The following is a 24,228-nucleotide window of genomic DNA, read 5'->3' on the forward strand; positions in this document are numbered from 1 at the left end:
CATCAGGGCTAGAGGACCATACCATACCATACCATACCATACCATACCATACCTGGCACTTAACCTGCCGCCCCCCCCCCCCCCCTCAAAACACACACACACACACACACACACACACACACACACACACACACACACACACAAAGTTACCTCTCTTCACAATTTGAGAGGTTCATTCTCATCCAAATCAATAATGATTTTGTAGATGATTTTTTTTATTTTAATTATGCATCATTAATGCAATGTGGAACTTTCAAGAGTGGCAAAATTTGATACGAAATTTGTGGTACATTAGACTTCAGTGCATCTCTATACTTTCTATGCTTGTAAACATTTGTGTAACTGTTAATTGGTGTTCACAACACAGTGCCACTTCCAGTATTCACTGATGAAATGATGATTAAAATAGCTGTTTTTTTAACTGATAATATTAGGTCAGCAGGTGGCCTTCAGTGCAATATAAACTGATATTAGCTATTTGATTTTCTTGTTTGTTATTTTTTCATGCCTTGATTATTTAAAAATGTTACTATGGCTGATATGTTCCCTGTACTCCACTGTACCAGTCTCCTTCTGCATTTGTTCCCTTATTGTAAGTGTGCATCTTACAGATTCGAAACCTGAGACTCCATTACCAGCAAATGGGGTGAATTTGGACTTTGAAAATAAATATTTCTGAAACCATTAAAACTAGTATATTGGTTTTTCTTATGGAGCATGCGTAAAATATTTGATCTTTACTTCTTGTTCTAACAGATCAGATAATTTTAAAAAGAACTGTTAGTTAACTTCACCTCACCAGGGGGTGAATTTAACCAATTATCTGTTATTTGATAGTCACATATTGTTTGAGACTAGGGTGAGTTTAATTGTTGTCAAACTTTGTGAATACTTAAAAATAAATTTGGCATGATAATTAAATATGAATACTGATTTCAGAGTAAGATAAAGAGAAAGTTTAAGGGTAAAAAAGGTGATTACAAATTTGATTTATGAAATTCCAAAGAAACACACACAAAAAATGTAGTCACTGTACTCTGAACCCTGACATCTCATCTTAAAAAGGAAAATCCCACTTTCTTCCTGCTATTGGGTTTGGCAAATTTCTTACAACAACTGAAACCTGGAGTGTGTCTATGTCATCAATTACATGCTGAACAGAGTGAGTCATTTTTATGAAGGAATGTAACATCTAGTTGTACTTGGCATTTTGTAAGAACTTTCCACATAGTGTTTCACTGTTTTCTTGTAATAAGAATGCAAGGTAATGTCTTTGCTGTATATCGAATATCCATGACGGAAAGCAGGAATCCCCAATTTGCACAGTTCGTATGTGTAATCAGTACAGCAGTAGAGCCTCTTCTACATCTACATCTATATCTGTGCTCTGTAAACCACCATGAAGTACATGGTAGAGGGTACGTCCGATTATACCAGTTACTAGAGTTTTTTCCTGTTCCATTCACGTGTGGAACATGGGAAGAATGATTGTTTCAATGCCTCTGTACATGCAGTAATTATTCTAATGTGTGTGATACATAGGGAGTTCTAGTATATCCCTAGAGTAATAATTCAAACTGATTCTTGAAAATTTGTTAAGACTTTCTCTGGATAGTTTACGTTTGTCTTGAAGAGTCTGCCAGTTCAGTTCCTATGGTGTCTCTGTGACTCTCTCCCATGGTTTAAACAAACCTGTGACTATTTGTGCTGACTTTCTGTACACATTCAGTATTCCCTGTTAGTCTTATCTGGTACAAGTCCCACACACTTGAGCAATATTCTAGAATGCTCCACCTGAGTGATTTGTAAGCAATCTCCTTTGTAGACTTTTGCACTTCCCCAGCATTGTACCAATAAACCAATTAGTCATAGGTTTTTTTTTTTTGTGAAGTGCAAAGTTATACATTTCTGAGCATTTAGAGCAAGTTGCCAATCTCCACACCACAATGAATGCTTATCAAGATCTAAATGAATATATATTACAGCTTCTCTTGCCACATTGTAGATAACTGCATCATCTTCAAAAAGTCCGATTTTACTAATAATATAGGCTGTAAGGTCATTAATACACAACATGAAAATAAAGGGTCCCAACACATTTTCTTGGGGCGCGCTCAAAGTTACTTCTACAGCTGACGATGACTCTCCATCCAAGATAACATACTGTGTCCTCCCTAGCAAAAAGACCTCATCCAGTCACAAATTCCTCTTGATACCCCACATGATGGTACTTTTGACAACAAGCAAATGCTTTTCGGACATCGAGAAACATTGCATCTACCTGGTTGTCTTTATCCATGTCATATCATGTGAGAAAAGTGCAAGTTGGGTTTCGCGTGATTGATGTTTTCAGAATCCATGCTGGTTGGCATTGAGGAGGTCATTCTGCTCAAGATACCTCATTATGTTTGAGCGCTGAATGTTCTAAGATTCTACAACAAATCGACGTGAAGGATATTGGACGGTAGTTGTGTGGATCACTTTTACTACCCTTTCTGTAGATGGGTGTGACCTGTGCCTCTTCCCAAGAACTGCCTGGAGCTGTGTTCAGTTTTAACGATTTCAGCTGTTTCTCAACACTACTAACACTAATACTTATTTCATTCATCTTTTTGGTGTTAAGAGGATTAAATTGGGACATTTTAAAACACAGTTAAGCATTTCAGCTTTTTTTGTACACCATCAGCCTTTTCCTAGAATTCCTTTGGATTTTGTGAAATATCATTTGACAATATTCTGTTACAATAGTCATTGATCTCTCTCTCTCTCACACACACACACACACACACACACACACACACACACACACACACACACACACACACAGCATTTTTACACTGACAGCTCTTCTGATCTCAGCTGTATGACACAACAAACAGAACTGTGGCCTACATGACAAATTTGTAAGTTGGCATACAGACACTTGCAACAATGATTTCCTGAGTCCAGTACTAGACTGTTATAGACAATTGTTGCTGCATCTACTTTGACACATTGTTTCTGCATTCATTACATCACTTCTTGCTGTATTTATGAACATTTGTATAGAAAAGAACTGCTTGAGAAAAGACAGTAGACCTCACTCCAGGTTTCTCAGGTGGTCGACTTCAACCTGATTTCACCAAACACATCAAAAGTTTTATTTGTGTGTATATAAATACATAACTATAACAGATTAACTGATGTTATTACTCTAGTTGCCGCTGTGAAGTGTCAGGCCCAGAAACGAGGTGGTGGTGGTTTTTTACAGTCACAAGAATGAAAGTTATAGCTAATTAAAAAAGTTAAAAAGTCACCCTTTTTAAAATATTACAACTTTTGAACTGTAAATACGAGTATAGTAACTGAAGTAAAAGAATTTTTATCACCAATGCATAATTACTTAACATAGAGTTTTTCTTATGTTTAGATCAATGGTCAATAATACCCAATTTGTGAGTACAGCTGAGTTTTTGTAACCTTATGTCATTTGTCGGTCTGCTGGTAATAAGTAGTTATTTTACCAGTCTTGGAATGGATTCAGATAATAAGTTGCCAGTTTCACCACATTGCCCTTTACTTTGCATAGTAAGTGCTGCAATTCTCTTCACGGCACAATTATGTTACATTTGAGCTTTTGAATATACTGCCTTTTGCTTGTTTATTTATGTTTTCACACTTCACTATAACTGTAAGGTGGATGTAATTTTCTTGATTGCTTACATGCCTCCATAAATGTGTTTTTTACAGTAATTTTGTTGTCATGTTTCTTGCAGGAGCAATGTGTTGTGGGTGGAAAAATACTCAGATTCCATAGACAGAACCGGGTCTTTCTTAGGGAGCTTATCAGTTAAGATTTGCAGAATTTCTGTTAAACTGTCTCACCAGTCAAAGAAGTCTATGCCTATTTGTGCTGCCCTTCTTTGTATACTCTTGATGTCCTATTATTATCATCGCCTGATACAGATCCCATGGAGTTAAACATTATTGAGTATAAGCCACATACACTGAAGTGCCAAAGAAACTGTCATAGGCATGCTTATTCAAATACAGAGATATGTAAACAGACAGAATACGGTGCTGTGGTTGCCAACTAAAAAGATTTGAATGAGTTTGAACTTGGTGTTATAGTCGCACACGAATGATGGGACACAGCATCTCCGAGGTAGCGATGAAGTAGGGATTTTCCCTTACGACCATTTCACGAGTATACCTGAATATCAGGAATCCAGTGAAACATCAAATCTCTAACATTGCTGCTGTTGGAAAAATATCCTGTAATGATGGGACCGAAGGCGACTGAGGAGAAGGATACAACATGACAGAAGTGCAACACTTCTGCAAATTGCTGCAGTTCTCAATGCTGGGCCTTCAGCAAGTGTCAGTGTGTGAACTATTCAATGAAACATCATCATTACGGGCTTTCAGAGTCAAAGGCTCACTTGTGTGCCCTTGATGACTGCATGACACAAAGTTTTACACCTTGCCTGGGCGCGTCAACACCAACATTAGACTGTTGATGACTGGAAACATGTTGCCTAATCGGTCAAGTCTCGTTTCAAATTGTATTGAGTGGATGGACATGTACAGGTATGGAGACAACCTCATGAAACCATGAACCTGCATGTCTGCTGGTGGAGTCTCTAATGGTGTGGAGTGTGTGCTACTTGAGTGATATGGGACTCCTGATAAGTCTAGATATTACTGTGACAGGCAACACATACATAAGCATCCTGTCTGATAACCTGCATCCTTTCACATTCATTGTGCATTCTGATGGACTTTGGCAATTCCAGCAGGCCATTGTGACCCCCAAACATCCAAATTGCTACAGAGTGGCTCCAGGGACACTACTGAGTTTAAACACTGCTGCTGGCCACCAAACTCCCCAGACATGAACATTGTTCAGTATATCTGGATTGCCTTGCAACTTGCTTTTCAGAAGAGATCTCAATCCTTGGTACTCTTACGGATTTATGGACAGCCTTGTAAGATTCATGGTGTCAATTCCCTCCAGCACTACTTCAGACAATAGTCGAGACCATGCCATGTTGTGTTGTGGCACTTCCGTATGCTCGCGGGGGCCCCACGTGGTATTAGACAAGTTTCTTTGGCTCTTCTGTGTAAGTGTTTTGTGGGTAGTCTCTTTTTTAGACAAGAAGAGGTTTGCCATTAACAAGCAGGTAATCTAAACTTACCATTTCTTTTTTCTAGAGCCAACCTTTTTTGCACTTTGTATCCCAACACGTTATTACTCCCAGGAACTAACTTGCTTGATTCCTCTGGTGACTCATTAATCCTGTCATGAGAGGCAGTTATTTTATTTATTTATTGTTAAGTAATAAAACATGTGTATTAGGTTTTATTTCCATGTAATTTTTCATTCATGAAATGTCTTATTAATGAAGGCAATTGGAACGTTTCTGTGCAGGTACCAGGAGAATATTTCAGAATTCAGTATTCCTCACAAGACTGCAACTGATGCACCAGTTTGTGATGTAGGATCATGTTCCTGCAAAATAGTTACCAGCTGTCTTATTCACAGTATTATGTGAAGCTAGTTTTCTTATTGCATGGTTCTGTTTTATAGTACTTGAAGAAAAGTGTTACATTGCTGTAATGTAATGATCAAAGATATATTTTTATTAAACTTACATTAATTGACATTGACATTTTTCATTTTACTGATCAACTATATCAATTCATTGACAATTGTAAGTTATTTTGGTGTTCTTCTTATTATGTAATTCAACATTTACCACTCTCTTTGGCTTGGAATAAAGTTCATTAATGTATATAGGACAGAAAATATTATAATTTCTAGAAGTGTTACATTTTTGTGAAGCATTCCATCACTTTACATTCAGTTTTGTAGCAATTTGTTGCAAGTCTTATGATACTGCCTTCCGAGAGATGTTTACCTCTTTGTTAATTTCTGACAACTTCCTAGATCTCTCAGTGTCTCTTTTCGTATAGTTGTTTGATAAAATCAGAATTAATTTTGCCTCTGTTTGCTCATATATTGGAAAAAAAATCGGTAGTAGCCAAATGTGCACTGTGACCAGGGACTCATCAAATTCGCTTCTCTGTGGTTTTGTCAAGATTGAATCATTACTATGTTAGGATGTACAGAGAGGCCATAGAAATTCAAAACCTCAAAAATAACTTTAACAGAAAGGAAGAAGGATTGAAGAGACAAGCTGTGGCCTTATACTAAATATAGGTCCATTATACATGTTGTCACAAATCCAGTACTAAATAAAGCTCCATAAAACATGTCACAAATCCGCAAGCTTAGGTAGCACTCTGATGATGTCACAAACTAACCACTGTTTGTATACGTATAAACAGTTTGGTTTGCTGAGCTTTTTTGCAACCATAACTACTTTCTGAGCTGTTATAGCCTGAAAGCCCATAAAATAAATATCACCAAAAACCCAAATACCAACTGTGAAAGCCTGAATTGTCTGATAAAATTTTACCTCATTTTTTCATTGCGTTTCTCATATTTCTAAGTGTTGTTTCAACAGGCTGAAACTAGTTTTGAAGTGTAGAAGTAACTGAATGTTAGTGGTAATTACTTAGTTCAGTTTTGTAGGGTGCTCAAAAATAAAATCTCTGTTCACAAGGAAATGTAAGTGCACAGTTTTGTTATCTCCACAGTCTGAAATGGGATATACTTGTTCGTGAAATATTCCAGTTATCTGCCTGTACGTGTATCAACGAGTTGCTCTTAGAAGGCTAAGTTCACATGACAATGATCTGATGTGGAGTTTCAAATTGCATGTTCAACTTACAACTGATCATATGAGCATGCGCTGATGCAATGTTCACGTAAAGAATCTCTAGAGAGGCGAACTAAAGTGTTGCGGTGCATAAAGACAAAATTTTGAGACAGTGAGGTTGGCAAGGATGGCTTTTCATTTTCTGTGAGGAAAATTAAAATTTAAGTGAAGGAGAAACTTCATCATTAACAAACACATGTTTGTTCATATCATGTGATTTACCTTAATTAACAAAATAGTTCATAAACTTGGCCTAAACATTATTTGATGGTGAAGTTGGTCAGCCATTGTGGATAACTGACAGTTAAATATCTGTTTTTTTCATAAGTCAACTGCTTTGTGTCGTAAGTTTCGTTACACCTTCTGTCAGCCCAAATGTTCACCTATGGTCCCATAAGGAAGTGCTATGTAGTGGCTTTATGTTATAGGCCATTGTTTCAATGTATTCTAAGATTTTCCTATGAATTTTTCATATAGAATAGAATCTCTGAAATTTCCTGAGTTACTGTTTTTTCTGTAAGTGCAAACATCTACTTAGGGGGAAGTGACAAGTCACACAGTGCCAACAGCACTAGAGAAAAAACAGGTTTATAAGTGAAGTATAAGTACTTGAATGTTCTGGATTTTGTAGGAAGACATGTTTACCATTGAGAGTCCCAATGGAATGAGGAAACATTGTGTACTGTTGTAGTCCCTGAGATTTTCAATCATTTTTTTCTTCATCTGATGTTAGCATCATAACATCTTTTAATTTCATTCAGGTAAGTTTGCATACTTGAAAAATTATCCAAGATGTACTCACTTCTACAATTTGATGTGAATAGTGTAACTCCACCACAAAACAAGCACATGCAAGATATCTGAAACCGATTGGAGAGAGTACCTGCAGTTACTAACATGCTCTATTGCTTGTCATTTGATGTCTTTTGAAATACGCGCCCGCATGCGCCAGTGCACATTACACTTGAACATATAACTGAACATCTACTCTGGCATATCTTTGGCATACAGTTAGAGTAAAAGTCATTTTTACAATTTTACTGTGTGAATGAACAGGAAGAGGTCAATTTTTTAAAACTTTCTTATGCTTGTGAAATAGTCAGAAACATGAGACCTATGTAATAAGTATGATAGTTATCAGGTTTAATGCTGAAGTGTGTCAACATTGCTGCTACTGTATGTCACTGTGTCCAAAACTCAAAGCAGAAGTCAGTCTTCATGCCATTCTAATGTTGACTGGTTTCTGAAGGTATGGGTTCCTAAATTCTGCTGAAAGAAATGAAATCCCTGTAAATGTGATTTCACTTAATATAAATATCTATTGTTTCTTATTGACATAACAGAAATAGGAAACTGAAGACACACATCATAATATATTCTGTTTTAAGGCACTGCTCTGCTATCACTGATTTATTTATATGACAGGATCAGGCCTGTATGTGATTTCACATTGCATAAGTGAAGTTTTAAAACTCAGATTTAGTTGTTACTGTAGAACAGTTTCCATCAGTAACAATGGATAAACATTTTGCAGTTGTCCCATTGAGATGATGTAAGTAACATATCATGATCCAGCATCAGATAAGAGAAATACTTACCCAACAGATCTGCTGGAGAAGATTTAATGGATTGCAATTAGCATACTGGTCAGTGTTAATGAAAAGAGATATGAGAGGGGAAAAAATGAGACTTCGGGAATTATTTTATCATGTATTTGAATGAGATTGGAAAGCTAAGTTACCAGCAAATAAGTTAGAGTGAAATCACTTTTCAATGGCAACAGCCCAACTTCATGATCTGGTGTTTACTCTGCTGGGTGCTGGTTTGATTTCTTATCCATAGTTTTCTGTGAAAGATATAACAGGATTCTATCTGTTTCATTAGATGATTTGACTCTTTATTTGGATATTGTCAGTTATGTGCATGAAAATTTTGCATCCTAATAAGAATTTAATGATGTAACAGGATTTGAAGTGGAGAGTTAAAGTACAGTAGTTCAATTTGGTAACACCTGTCCAGTATGAAAACTCTTATCATTCTTAGAACCTACTAGGAAGATTGCCATTAACATGTTGGAAGAAACAAGGAAAGTAGGATTGGTATTGACCAGAAAATTAACAAATTAAGTATTCCTGGTGGAAGTAAGGCCGTAACAGTATTGAGTAGAAACTGTTAAACTAGTTAGATCTCAGTAAGAGTTTTTGGTGCTACTGGCTTGGGCTACTGCCCCACACTTTGTCGGAACTTATTTCTTTTATAGTGACTAGCTGAGAGACTGACTCAACATAGAAGAAATAACAAATCACATGGTCACAGACCAAAGCTGAGAAAGCAGTTTTTAAATTGAACTTTTAAGTCATATACTGCGATGTTAGTTGTTGCTTTCTCTTATTTTTGCCTGCCATCTTTAAGTGCCCTGTCTGAGTAGAAGTGTGTTCATGTAACCAATTCCAGGACGGGGGAGGTGTGCTGGCCCAAGATCAAATCTGCTGGTGGATTAATGGCAAGGAGGTCAGTATCCCAGCCAATCTGTCTGTCTCATTTTTACACTGTTTCCCCACTATCCCGGTAGGTGAACACCATGCTAGTTCCCATGTTCTACGTTGCATACACACTGAGCAGACATTTGAATTCTCTCACACATTAGCCCACAGAATTTACTCTGTGCAGATAGTTTGGGTATACTGCTTCTGACCTTTTTTTGGGAGGGGGGGGGGGCAGAGGGGAGTTAACAGGAGACTGACAATTGTGGCTGTTTTCACTCCTTAATCTCTTAGTCACAATTGGAATCTGTATGTGCCCTGTAACTTTTTTTTGGGAGGGGGGGGGGGGTGGAATGGGGGTTTGGGCTGTTCACATTGGTGTGCACCTAGTAGATGAATACAGTTTCAAAGGTTATTGAGAGAGAGAGAGAGAGAGAGAGAGAGAGAGAACCCTACTTCTTCACTAATCATTTTTGTGATTGTAAATTGTTCATTAATTATAAACAGTGATGCATAGTGGTTGTAAATGAGACTTTTAAAATACCAACAGACCCCAGTCATCATTTCTCTGGTGAATGGTGTACTTCAAGCCAGTGGTTTCCAGCCAGAGTAGATTTTGCTATTGAGAAAAATTCATATTCTCTCTCTCTCTCTCTCTCTCTCTCTCTCTCTCTCTCTCTCTCTCCTATATTAAATTCATCAGTGTCGAAATAGTTCTTAATTCAGCAGCGAACATGCAATCATTAGGCTGCGGAAGAGTAATATTGTTTTGCTTTTTATGCAAACATCAGCGTTAATCACTTAGAAATTTATGCTGTTGGTATTCTTCCTGCGATTTCTTTCATAGACAGTTAGCACATTTGGAGACGAAGTGAATTACGGGTGGATTCGGTTAAGCTAACAGACCGTGATAATTAGTGACTGCGATGGTGCAGAGAAATTCGCTTCGGAAAGGTAAGTAGTGTGTACGTTATAAATATCTGGAGTAAGAAAAACAGGGTTTTGGCGATGAGAGCCGTATAAGAAAGGCAGAGATCACGCGAACGCTGTAGTTACAGAAACTAATCACATCATGATGAACACTGTCTCATTATTTTTATTTTTGTTTGCATGTTTTCACACGTAAACTCCCCGTGCCACCGCAGCTGTTTGTTTTGTTTTCGAAGCATGAAATTCACGTGACTACCCAGCAGTTGGTAGCTCTGAGACGACCAGCGCCATTGGCTGCCGGTGTGACGTTGTATTACGTCAGACCAATAGGAGCTCACGTTGAATGTGGCCTGTGTGTTGGAGCCTGTTCGGGTTTGACATCAATAAATGCAGGAGTGAGTTCGTAGGGAGTGGACGTTTCTCGTTTGTTAGTCCTTCGCGTTTGTATTATATTCGTCTTCTTTTAGTATTTTACTTTAAATCGACTAACTATGAGCATCGCTGCGCTCTTAGAAGCTGCGGAGTACATTGAGAGGCGAGAACGAGGTAATAGTGTAATGTTTATATAGAGTTGTGTGGGCTGAATCCACGTCAACATGGCTCCCATGTCAGTTGTTAACCTGGAAATCAGCTGATTTTGACTATCTTTTCTTGCCATTTCGTAGAAGCAGAGCACGGATATGCTTCAACACTGCCAATGCCCGATGATCTCAGGAGCGTAACGAAAAGGCCAAAGACAAAGAAATCTCAGGGAAGCAGGTAAGCGTGTGTTGTTCATTAAGTCGATAAAAGTCAACGAAAAATTGTCTGTCTCTTATTTTGTAGAGCCAGTTAGCTCATGAAACTTCTGATACGTGTCATGTAAAAAATTAGTAGAGAGTTCTTCGTAATATTTCGTTCTTACGAGCATTATAACGATGAGTTTCTTTGTTTACACATTACAATTTTATCGAAATGTCATTATTACGACGTGATTTCATCGTATTCTTCGGTTTTCAGGACGACACATAACGAATTGGAAAAGAATAGGTAAGTGGAAACCACATTACGCCATTTTAAAGCTCATTATTTGGTAATTATCGGCTTGCGTGTGATCTCTTGCTACGTTCCAATAAGTACGATACCTGGCAATGAAAGAAGTCGAGTGTGTTTTGTTTGTGGTGAATTTAGTGAAATGAGTAGTGAAAGTGATATACTCGACAGGATTATTCAGATATTGTTACTGCGGGGTCGATTTGATTGCCGTATTTTTGTAGCTACGTTTCCGGTGTTGTTGCTGTAACTGACACATTGTTAATGTCAGCTTTGCATGGGCGGTTGCAATTGCAGTGCGCCATTTCCGTTCTAATATTTTCTTACAATTTCTGGTACCTCATTGTTAATATTTATTCCCCATTATGAGAACGTAGGTGCTTCGTTTAGCAAGTTTTCTCTGTACCCCTAAGGCCTATGAATGAGTGTAAGAGATGAAGTTGATTACTTCCGTGGGGCATGTTTCTTGCATTCTTTCAGATTCAGTGTGTGGGCGCGAAAGTGATCGTGACTAGCGAGTTTACTCACTACGTGAGTGATAGTAACTTAGATCACGTTAATAGCAAAATTGTAATTTAGACATTTGCGTGCTGCAGTGTTTAAGACAGCTGAGCCGTGTACTGTATTGTCAAGTTCATCTGATCAGTTTCAGATGATGGTTGAAGTACGGAAACGTGATGTAATTAAAATTGTCTCAGTATCCAGCATTCAGTTTCTGATCGCCGCCATACGACCATCCTGTAAAGCGCTTGTGATACTTTTTCGTTCCTGTGGATTATAATTTCATTTTACGAAAGTGGTGTGACCCCGTAGCAGCACATGTCTCACATAGTTGATTTTTCTTCCGTTCTTCGGAAGCTGAAGTCACTTGGTGACCCCCTTCGATTATAATCATTAATGTATTTTGACAGCATATTAAAACTTTCTGGTGGGTTGACAGATTACACTAAGCGAATTGTATAAAACGTACTTTAAATTGTTTATTTTTAAAGAATGCTGTCGTATTGTTGCACGGATAAAGAGACACAAAGAAGAAGAACGCAGTGGTGGGGAAGAAAAGCACAATTGAAGATATACATGTTAGTTTATGAGATGTGATCTTCGAAGAAGCGTCATGCTCTTTATGCATAACTACAAGCTGAAGGGTGTTGACTTGCACATAAGAAAATCACTATAATTATAGCGAACTGTTGTTGTGTACATATTATTTTCAATGACTACGAATAAGTTTTTGCGGAGTAGCGACGATGGATTCCTTGGAAATATTTTCGAATGTGCTCTAGGAATTTTGAGTGATACCAGTTACGCAAACTTGATTTAGCTCGTGGCCGAGTCCATACTTTATGGTATAAAACAGTGGCGTGTGAAATAAACTTATTTTGATTGATTATACACTTCCACACGTTTTTGACATCTAGCCGAAAAGGCTACACTGCTATGAATTGAGTTAGGTACGCCAAAAAATTGCTGCCATGAAGGCTGCATCAACTATTGTGAACGTAGTGTTTTATTTCGTTACACTTTTAATAATATTTTAATAGTTCCAAATCACATTCATTAATTTTTAATTGTGATTAATCGAGACGAATAACGAAGCAGCCCAGAATAACGACCAAGCCTCGGACTGACATGCGTGCTATCTTTGTTACCTCGGGCAATAAAATAACACTTTTGTTAAAATGCAGTGATCGAATAATTCATTCTACATTGTCAGTAGACATGTGTAATCACTGCATATTGTGATTTTTTTTTTTTTTGTTTTCCTTAATCAACAATGAAATGTTGCACTTCCTTAACCGATATTGCTGTTGTACGTAAGCAATTTTGAATTTTTCAATGCAACTATGTCGCTGGCCGTTATAAGCGTCAGAAAATTTAATTAAAATCCAGGAATATTTGGCGACCTGGTTAATAGTAAGAAGACATTCGGAAATGTGCGTGAAACAGCGAAGGATCCAAAGAAGCACTTTCAGACGTTGCATAGGTTAGCGAGTCAGCACGATGGTATAGCCGTATCCATGACAACGATAGAAGCGCGCGCGCGGGCATGCCACCAGCTGATGCAGCGGTCTTGCGCGCTGTGTCGGTCGATAGGCGGCTGTTCGCTGCCACCTGTGCGCTCTTAACTGGCGCGCGCGGTCCGCCTGGCAACAGGGCGGGAGCGGCGAATCTCACCCGAAACCCGCAACAAAGACTGACCTCGACCTAGCGTCCGCGGCTGGAGCCCCGCCCCCCTGCGCTGGAGCCGGCGCGCGCGCACTGCGTCCCGCTGGGGAAGGCGTTTGTTTTCGGCGCGAACCGTGTGCTGCTCAGTTAATGTTGTGGATACCCCCAGCGGCCTGTGTGGATCTCACCTGAAGTGATGTACTGCCTTCTTCGTAAAGAGGATCATCTTGCGAAACAGATGGAAGCATATATTAAATGGCTCATTTAATAGAAAGTGCTTAATTAATCCACGCCGTACCTCTAATAATAAATCTCTCCCCTCCCTCCCGCGTGCGGAATCTTTTCAGTGCTAAATTATTTCCAATTCAGGCATTTAAAAGTCTATCCAATATCAGGAACGCAGATTGCAAGCCTGGTATGAATTTACAGTTGATATGTTGTAATTCGTTGAACATATTTGGAGGAGTCTGTGTGACATTGAATTTTTGAGTCAGTTTGTGAAGCGTGTCTAAATTGGATAAGGAGCTGTCATAGAAAAGTCCCGGTCTTGTTTGGCCTTGATCAACGCAGTGCTAACGCTGCCAAGAGTCATTTCATTTAATTAATTTAATTGGTGTTAATTAAAACTACCTCTTAACCAGGCATTGGGAGCACACTAATATTGGGCTTGTCGTTCATTTGGATTCTTTCCCCGAGATCGGTAGACATATCTTCAGTGATGGGCGCTGTGTTTGTCTGAAGTACAGAAACTGGTTTCCTTCTGTTCGGTTCCGCTAGTGTCTTAGATTTACAGTCATTGTAGATATTTTTCCATCGCCACACTGGCGTGCATCTGTACAAACTGGTTGACTAGTAAAGTAACTCTTAAAGACGATGAACTGACTAGAGATCAAACGTGACTCTGATGACCATGTAGTTGTAATGTCAGAAGAATTCAACGAATTCACAGCGTATTGCAGTGATATGTTGCTAAAATGTCTATTTCGCCCTTGAAAGAGACGCACGTTAGGTTTTCTCGTGCAATGAACTTTTTGTTTCTTGCTTGAGTGTGTTAGTTTCCTTGTATCACGTTACTAGATTTCAGTTTGTTATGGCAGAGCTTAGGCATCACGGAACTTGTACGTCTGTACCGTCCACTCCGCAAGTAGTGATATTTCATTTTTTTATGTTTTTGAATTGTGTAACGTGAGCGTACTTCGTTTAGATGGAAGGTTAAACTTTCACGTTCCCCTACCTTAAGTGAATGAAGTTTAGATAAAATCTGCCGCGGCTCGCCCAAAGGAAGCACCAAAACGATCGTCTTGAGTGTCTGGTCGGAAACCACAGAGAACAAAGAGCTAGATGGCGAATTGAACTCCGGATCGCCTGGGAACAAGTTCAATGTCTCATCCACAGCGTCACCTCCTCCAGTCTACGGAAAACACTGAAATGACCTTGTTCAAGGTGTTCTTTCCCTTTCGTCATCTCGTTTTCATTTTTTTTAACTTATTTGAGTGGAGATTACGCCGTCGCGACGGGAGACGTCGGTATTGTACACACACACACATACACACACACACATTTACTGCGTTTCGTTTGCTTAGTATCCGTTATAACGTAAGGCTGCGCGAGCTCGCATCTAGTTTTCAGCAGTTAGCTTTGCTGGAGGTCGTCACTTGCTGTTGTGTGTCCGTGGAGGAATTTGTTAGAGGTGGCACGTTGCGCAGTCTCTCCTATCCGGCGTAATCTGCCCGCCCGGTATCGACCGGCTGCCAGTATGATTCATCTTCTCGCCTGCCCCTCACGAGGCCTTCCGTGTCACACAGTTGTTTCCGGTGCACTGAGCGCCGCTCCCCACGTGTTTTGTCTTTGGCAGCACCTCCAAAAGTCTAAGGAGCAGCGCCGCAGCCGCACGTATAACTTAAGCCTGCATGATCAAGCCCTTCGTGCAAGCATGCTTGACCAGTTGTGCGATAATTTTGCGCTAGTGTTACGGCTGTTCAAGCAGCTTGATCAATTTTCCGTCATGCCAACGTACTGAACATACCCGAGCGCGTATTCCGACTATGAGTAGGTATGAGTGAGCATTTGTCAGTTGTGAGGCGATCTTAATCAACATACTTTTTAAATTTCGGTACTGGCCAGCTCGTAATATGGATGACATATTGAGGATCAGTTCATTCACACAATAACATATTATGTCCCCAAGATACAGTGTGAAATCAGTCGTAAATGAGTTTAATAAGGACATAATATCGAATCAAATTATGTATCACATGTCTTTCCGCAATAGCTGACGAAATTGCGTTAACTGCAGGTCGTTTGCCATTACGCCGTAATTCTTCTTGTTGTCTTTTCAGCCCTCTGAGTGCTACGTCATGTCATCTGTCTGCTTTTTCCTGCACCCAGACTTCCAACGTAATCCCAGTAACCCCGCATTTTTTCCCTACGCACTTCCTTCCTCACTGCAGTTGATATTTTGCCGCCTTTTTCTAATATTTTTAACCAAAGTACTCTTTGAGTTCCGTCGTGAGCGGAATGCGTTTCTTTTCTCTCCCAGTGTTATCCTCATTACTTGGAGGCGCATTTCTACCTCTGTGAACCACTCCCCTGTGGTCTTCTTGTTGAGAAATTAGCGAGACATTAGTTTCCTCAACCTTACAGTTCCCATACGTATATATAATGTTGTTACCGAAAACAATCAGCCCTCCTCATACAATGGTACGTTTGCCCGCAGTTTCTTTCTAAATATGTGTGAAAGTCATTGTGTCGCCTTCCAGATTGTTTTCTTTGGCTGGACCTAGGATTCTCTAAGATTAAATTTTCTCCGTCCGTTTCATTTCCCCTTCTGCTTCTACGACTCTAGGTGCTGAGTTGATGCTATAAATAGTTTTCTCGGAGGAGATTTGGGATCCCGTGTTTGATGCGTGTCTTAGTTCATTGATTTGTTCTGTAGCTCTTCTAACGAATAATAAACGTTTCGTATTCGTGGGGATCCACAGCCTCCAGATGTTTAGTAAACGTAAGTATGGTCCGTAGTAGGGTATTTAATCGTGCGATTAGCTAATTTCGGCTACTTGACAATGGAAAGTGGTCGAAATTAGCTAATCGCACGATTAAATAAAAAAAATCGCATTACAGCGTACTACGGACCATGTTTATATTTTTAAAATAAGAAAAGAATACGGTCATGTGCAATCTTATAAGCAGTCAACTATAAAATTTGTTTCAAGAGGCAACCGTTACGCCCTTTTCAATGCCCTTCCTACCCAATAGTTTTCGCCACTGGCGGATAACTTCCTCGAGTCGCCAGTTGAAAAAGTAGTGTCTCGCCTCCCGTCCCGATCTCAATCGCCTAATTTCACTTCGGAGGTGGCGGATGATAGTCCTTGTTTCGATTTTTGTCCATTAGAAATGGTTAGCGAAAGCCTGCGACTGTGAAAGAGGGGTTTGTTTTCAAAATAACTTTTCTGCTACTAGTCAAAATTTTCTTTGTTTTTTCACTATGCGCTTCGGGAAATGATTCCAATTTTCAAGTGCGTTTTTTCGTGTGTTCATTCGTAAGTGATGTCTCGGATGTGAGGTGATGCGTTTTCTGCTGTATTTCCTGCAATACGTAAAAACTCGTGCAATTTTTAAATAATGAACTACGAACACTCCTCAAGTGGAAGAGATGTTTCACTGTAGCGAAGATGAGCGAGTTCTCAACTCTGAAGGTACGCACTTTAGCGCCCATATTTACTGGACTTTCTTTCTCCTCTCAATATATGGAAAGCAAAGAGCTTGCGGTAGAACAGCTGTAGTTCACAGTATCGAAGACGAACAGGTGCTCATAGCTCTTAGAGCTCCTGTTTTCTGGACACTTTTTCCTGTTTTGACGTAGGCGATCTGTTCCCAATTTTAAAAAAAAAAGTCATTCTGAAACGTTCTGTGTAGAAGTAACGGCGAGTTCGGAAAGCCGCTTTACGTAGAATTGAAGGGAGAACCGATAGAGGTACTCAGGGTACCCTCCGCCACACACTGTCAGGTGGCTTGCGGAGTATGGATGTAGATGTAATTCCACTTGTGAAAAACTCCCGCACAATTCTGTGTACAGCACTGTGTGTGTGTGTGTGTGTGTGTGTGTGTGTGTGTGTGTGTGTGTGTGTGAGAGAGAGAGAGAGAGAGAGAGAGAGTACTTGCCGCTCTAATTTTTTTTAGGAAAGCTCATAACCGTTTTGTTATCGGCAAGTTCTTTCCGCATGTCCAGGGAAATTGTTAGATAATTAGATCGTAAGCCATTTTTAAATGCATTCTGTTCTTTTTTTTCTCTCCGTTATTTCCTTGATGCTATAGACATGTAACATATAAACAAGATTGTATTTGTTTCTTAACCTTTTATCAGACGATTCACAGTGAGTTATACGTTTCTGAAATTTAAATTATTTTAGATCATTTCTTTGTTGGTCGTCGTCAACGGTTTTCCTGCTCTTAAGATTGTTGGCTTACGTGGTTTCTCCTGTAGATTCATTGAAGGAATCCATTATTGACCTGAAGGAAACTTCGTCGATCAGAGATAGTTAACTACATGCAAGTCGTTTAAAGAGCAGTTGGCTTCTACATCGTTAAAGTAACATAATATGTGTTCACCGCAGTGCACTTTGTTACCAATACGTAATTGGAACTGGAAACTGTTACGGTTTAGTGAGAGTACTTACTGCTTTGTGAGTTACAGAAGTAATCCGCTGCTGCGAGATGAGACATTAGAACGTGACAGTCTTCTTAGTCGTTCATTAGTCCCACGAATTTACCTTCCGTAACATTTGCGTTGAGAGAGGTCAGGTAGCCGCTGCTGCGGGAGTTACTAGCAATTATCGAAAATGTTTCTTGTCGGATGAGAGAACTAGATATTGCAAGGTCCCAGCAGTCTCGGTTTTAACATTTAGCATGTTTCTTAGGATTTTTTTCTCCCTGAAATTATCGCATGAAACTTTAACACGTTGTAATATTCAAATCCCTTCAGTTTATTAGCCCGGGAGTGACAACAAACCTCGGAACCAATAAAATATTCGTTACTTCACTATATCGCTAAATATAAGTGCAGGGCATTGATCATTCGTTTTTAATGACAGAATTTGAGGAAACTTCGTTTGCTGTATTGAAGTGTGTATGAAATATTCGAAAGGTCGACTTCACATGGGGAAACTGTACATTACCTTTGACAATGTATTTGAACTACAGTAGTTCAGTTCTTATGTGCCATTCAGTAGTACTTACTCATGCTGAGGAAAAAATGTAGATCGCGATTGTAACATCTGCCAATATAATTGCTGCGTAACTTTTTCTGACATAACTACTTTTAAGGTTACTTGTTTACAAGGCCATAAATGCAGCTTTTAACCCTTTGAAAGTGGACCATTACGCTATTTTATAGCATATAAAGGGGGTCAGTTCAGAATTTCATTGAATTTTGTAGGAAAACTCAGAGAATAATAAAGCCATGCTAAAACCTCACTGGGGTCTGAACATTCTCATTTGGAGAAAACTTGTTCTTTACGGTGATTTACGTTAACTTTGTAGTGGTGCGGATGGAGGAAGGTACAATAGCTGTAATTGGAATCAAACAGTTGTTAAAATGTTGAGCAAGACATCTTTAATACACTGCTTTCTTGTTTTTGAGACGTGAGAAGAAAGTAAATATTTAGAAGTCTTAAAAGTGGTATATGTAGAAGCGCTGCATAACAGATGGGACACACATGTGCGACATATCTTCCGGTGATAATGACGACGCAACGCAACGCAAGCTACTTCCCGGAAATCAGCTCTTTGAAACAAGCAATGTTAGTAGAAACCTGAGAAAGATCAGCTGCCAAGTGTGATTATATCCACTGTGGATAAATGAGTGGAGAGTCTTCGTCGCGACGCACTCGTTTTTGATAAGTGAATACAAAGTTTTCATCCTGAGGATAACTCTCGTAGAACTGAAATTTATTTTTTCGAAACAATTGACACGTTCAGTCTGAGATAGAGTAGGAGTACACAATTTGCAAGAGGGTTACATACGTGCACTTACATTGTTTGCCAATAATTGAAATTTCCAGTCTTCGTATTAACTCCGCAAGATTCACCTACAGCTTATTAATTTTTTTATGCTAAAGCCCTGCGATCCGAGAGACTCTGATTGAGATACCGGAAAACTGTACACTGCTCACGTACTGCGACACTGGAAAATCCGGATTTACATTCTTTCTCCAAATGCCCTCGTTTATGAGAGATTTTGAATTCGAATACAGTTCTTTTTCTGTGGCTTGGTATAAAATGTGGCGTAGGTGATAGAACGGCAATTCTGGGGATGCTGACTACTGATACCTTGGAATCACGGTGTAATAGCTGTTTGCTTATATTCTTCCTATACGCATCGAAAACAACGTAGCGAATATAATACGGGAACTCTGAGAATACAACGAAAGTGTTTTTATGCAGCTGTGATGGTACCTCCCTCTCGTTTTATTGGCATTTATTGTCGTGCTATATACAACATAATGGCGACACAGCTTTGTCGATTGTAACGTGTGCGTATTCGTTGGAAAATGGTGAGAAAGTGCAGTACATCTGTGAGGAAAAGCGGGGTACAAGACTTTAGCTCAATCCAAGCGTACTAATGCCCGATTCATGACAGTCCACATAGCGCCAGCACCGCTAAAAGCGTTGAAATTTAGAGAAGCGCTACTGGTATCAATGACAGGTCAGTATGCCCACAGGGAAGTATTGCAGTGACGCTGAGGAACTTGCGACTGTAGCATCAGGGGGTTTATTATTTAAATACCCTTTCTAATCAGGAGTAATGACCGTGAGCTTATCGGACCCACAAACAGTGTTACAACCGAAATTTTACGAGCACACACAGTGTAAGTAGTTTACTTTCCTATGCCCAATTTTGAAGTCAGAAGTAGAGGAAAATAAAAAGTATGTTCATACGATATCTGGAAGGTATGATAAGTGATTGAGTCCTCCAGAACTGTACTTACGGAATAACAGCATCAATAGAAGTACCTTCATGCGAACTACATTGTTAATCATGCATAAAAATAACACTGTAAACAATCTTAAATATATTGTGCAGTTGGAAGTTATCTGTCGCATGATTCCAATTACTTTTAAACATTAAATATTGTCAGGAAGGTTACTGAAGCCAATTCGTTTTTGCATTTCAAAGTGACAACTAATATTCTTACAAAATTGTTATAAACAGGCAACTTTTTAAAGTCATTATTAGTCGATTAGAGTCAATTTTTTTTTAAAAAAAAGAGCTGCATTTTACAAATTTCATTGTTCGACTCAGTTGTGTAGACGTGGTGTGGCAGAGTGGTATTTCTCTCTCCGCGACGATTGTTTGTTCAGTATTCCATGACGAGAAATGTCTTCCTCAACCACCCTCAATACATCTTCACCACACCATGACCAAGCCGCATGTTTTTCTTCTGGCACCGCAAGTGCACACAGCTGTATTCAAACCACACTGACGCACGGCAAGCAACATACTGCAACAGCTCGATTCCATCCAAGTAGAAAAAAGTCTTCAAAATGAATTACATAAGAAATCCACTAAGTAATGCAACACACTTTTTTCTGAAAGCAGGTTGATTGTATACAGGATTATAATACACCATATTATTTCCCACTCTTTCGGCTGCCAAACCCTGTTTTTCAGCTTAATCTCCGAACAATGCGACGGCCTTACGTAACTTTACTGGGAGGGCCGGTATGCGCGCATGGTACTACTATGTGATTGGTGTCGGAGCCAACGTCTTGCTGCATTAACAACCTCATCATCCACGTACTGCTTCCCGCGGAGCGCATCCTTCATTGGGCCTAACAGATGGAAGTCGGAAGGTGCGAAATTCGGGCTGTAGGCGGGTGGAGGAGTAGCCCTATGAAGTTTTGTGATCTATCAGGTGTGCAGACGTGCGTGAGGCCTCGCGTTGTCATGATTATGCTCTGGTTTTCCGCAAAAAGAAACTCAATGGCAGCTCTCTGCTTGGAACGCACATCCATTACACATGCATTTTTGAAGGCTACGTATAGCGCCACCACCTATCGGAAATTCATGGAACTTTAGGGGCTGAAGCGGGGATATTCGATGATGTCCCACAACAAATTCCGCATTTTTTTCCAGCCGAAATAGGCCGAGAAAACAAGTGCTGCATTACTTATTGAACGCCCCTCGTAGTTGTGCATTTGTTTTGGAGTGATCCCCGTAGTTGTGGTTTCGGGTTTGTACAGAGAAGTATCGACATTAGCTTTTCCCGCGCACCAGCCGTGAGTGGAACAGGGATAGAAATGCTACTGGTACACTACTCTCTCTCTCTCTCTCTCTCTCTCTCTCTCTCTCTGGCTCTCTTAGCATGTGGAAACAGAATGCGGAGCATTTAACGAAAAGCTTGACATTTTAGCAAAACTACCGTAAACCGAAGCTTAAAATTGCTGACGGTAAGTGGAATAATCCTGTTTCCTCATTACTTGGCGCATGACAGATATCCTGACACAGTTGAAAACTATCGCTCTTAATCCAGTAAATCGAAAATTGTAAGTGCTTAAGATTAGTCTCCCCTCCTAGCTTTTTTGTGTGGAGCCATATAGTAAGGTGTAACGCAGCAGCAGTAAGAGTTCCATACAACTATAACACTGCCTACAGAGAGCACAGAAGGCAGGGTTTTACCTATACGAAAGCCTGTCGTGTAGCGTGTAGCGGGGTCTCCAGGAAGGCAGTGGATTGTAAAAGGACGGTCTGCTGGTTGGTTGAGGCCCTTCCTTTCATTGATTGCCGCGCGCGCATTGCACTCGCAGTGGGAACGACACGCCAGGCATTGCGGCTCCCCTGTATATTCGTGGCACCGACTGGAACGGTAGAGGGCGCCGGGGTCAAGGTCAGCCCGCACTCACAAGAGCCCATTCGCGCCTCCTCGCAGGATGTGCCGCTGCGCGCTGGATCCACTCCTCGACTGTGAGGTCGCCAGAGTACAGGCCCTTCTACTTTCCTCCTGGAAATACGGGAAAGTATAATTGTTGTATCCGACTTCCAAGCAAATCTTCCATGTTGTGCACTTTTAGTTACAACTTTAGTTGAAAAACACACTACATCTAAATAAGAAAATGTGTCTCCATTGAAGCCTCTGCTACATTATCAAACTACTCGCGTAAATGTAAGGGGCGTTCAAAAAGAAACGAGCCGGAGGCATAATTACAGAAACCATTACCTGTATGTTAGAAGTATTGACCCTGGCTGTTGAGACACTTGTCCGACTGTGATACAAGGCGATGAATGTCTCATAAAATTCCCGGAGCTGTGATATTAACCAGTTCCGCACGTACAGCTGGACGTCGTCATTCGAGGTGAATCTTTTGCCCCTCAGAGGCTTTTTTAAGGGGAACAAAAACGGCGTAATCGCAGGTAGACATATCCGGACTGTATGGAGGGTGGCCGAGAACCTCCCATTTGAATTTCTGCAGGAGTGTCGCGGCCGCGTTGACCGAATGAGGCTTTGCACTGTCGTAAAGCACAATGACGCCACGGGTGAGATAGCCTGGTCGTTTTGATTTATTCGCTTGGCGAAGGGTGGTCAAGGTTTGAGAGTAACGCTGGGCATTCGCTGTTATCCTGTGCTGCAGGAAGTGAATCAGAAGTTAATCATTTTTTGGTCCCCTTAAAAAGGCGGGGGGGGGGGGGGGGGGGGGGGGGAACGACGACGTCCAGCTGTAGCTGTACGTGCGGAATCGGTTAACATCGCAGCCCCGAGAATTTTAGACAGCCATTCACCGCCTTGTGTCACAGTGGGACAAGTGTCTCAACAGCCAGGGTCAGTACTTCTAACATACAGGTACTGGTTTCTGTAATTATGCCTCCCGCTCGTTTCTTTTTGAATGCCCCTTATATTAAGAACAGCGCCACCGCGTATGCGAAAAACTCACTCCGTGAAAACGAACTGGTCACGTGTTTTTTTCTTTTCTTTGTTTTTTGCTGACTTTCATCCCGTATCCTCAGGGGCTCAACATGTTAGTTATCGGATGTGCCAATGTTAGTGATAGTTGGTGGCCGGGTGCCCTTCCTGTTAACCACCTTTCCTCCCGGGATGGAATTTGTGTACCCAACTGTCTGCATGTAGTGTCATCTTGGTGTACGAGCGTTATCTAAATGTTTACGAAACAGGGGTATCTGTAATCGGATGTGGGGGGAAACCACCGAAAAACCACACCTAGGTTGGTCAGCGCATAGGCCCTTGTCGTTGATCCGCCGGGCGGATTCTATCCGGCCACGGAGCGTCTCCCCGAACCCCTAAGGCGGCGTGATAACGCGCGCGACTACCCGGACAGGTCTCGAACTCGACATATATGTGAATACTTAATATTTTAGTGTAATTTTAACTGTTTGAGTTTGAACTTGTTAATTCTTGCCACACCTTTGTTCGACCACTCAACAGTTAAACAGGGCCAGGAGGAGTAAATTTGTGACAAAGAATATAGGGAGTTCCACTGCTTTAAGGGCCTTCAGAGTATAGTGATTGTCACTGCGTGTTTGCTAGTGAGCGTGCATCTGTAGAAAGATTTGAGTTCCCACCTTTGAAGAAGTCATCCAAGCGAACCTAACGACGGGTGAAGTATTGCCTTCGTAATTCAGATAAATTGGAGTTCAAACTGTTTCCGGCTAGCCCAAGGAGGGTCTTATCTTTGCTTCATTTAACAAGGCTCATGATTCATCTCTGTAAACCTGTGTTGAGAGGGCAGTAAGTTTTCAGTATCCCCTTCCTCCGTCCGTCTACACATCGTACTCTGATGAATATAATATTGTAGCTCATTGCACGGCTGCATATTAGTTCAGAAGAGCTGGGAACGAACAA

General features: G+C 40.4%; 2 protein-coding genes across 3 annotated transcripts in view; both read left to right on the plus strand.

Annotated features, from left to right (window-relative positions):
• LOC126365868 (DALR anticodon-binding domain-containing protein 3) overlaps positions 1–5,645 on the plus strand; it is a 52,428-nt gene extending 46,783 nt beyond the window's left edge. For both annotated transcript variants that reach the window (XM_050008554.1, XM_050008552.1), the window contains one exon: positions 5,411–5,645. In XM_050008554.1, coding sequence (XP_049864511.1) covers positions 5,411–5,461 — 51 coding nt within the window. In that variant the 3' untranslated portion in view covers positions 5,462–5,645. The remainder of the gene's footprint in view (positions 1–5,410) is intronic.
• Positions 5,646–10,544: 4,899 nt separating this feature from the next.
• Positions 10,545–24,228, plus strand: part of LOC126365871 (max dimerization protein 1-like) — a 636,903-nt gene continuing 623,219 nt past the window's right edge. Inside the window, exons 1-3 of the mRNA XM_050008560.1 lie at positions 10,545–10,723; positions 10,843–10,936; positions 11,177–11,206. Coding sequence (XP_049864517.1) covers positions 10,669–10,723; positions 10,843–10,936; positions 11,177–11,206 — 179 coding nt within the window. The 5' untranslated portion in view covers positions 10,545–10,668. The remainder of the gene's footprint in view (positions 10,724–10,842; positions 10,937–11,176; positions 11,207–24,228) is intronic.

This window comes from Schistocerca gregaria, chromosome 4, assembly GCF_023897955.1.
Source record: "Schistocerca gregaria isolate iqSchGreg1 chromosome 4, iqSchGreg1.2, whole genome shotgun sequence".
In the NCBI taxonomy this organism is placed as follows: Eukaryota; Metazoa; Arthropoda; class Insecta; order Orthoptera; family Acrididae; genus Schistocerca; species Schistocerca gregaria.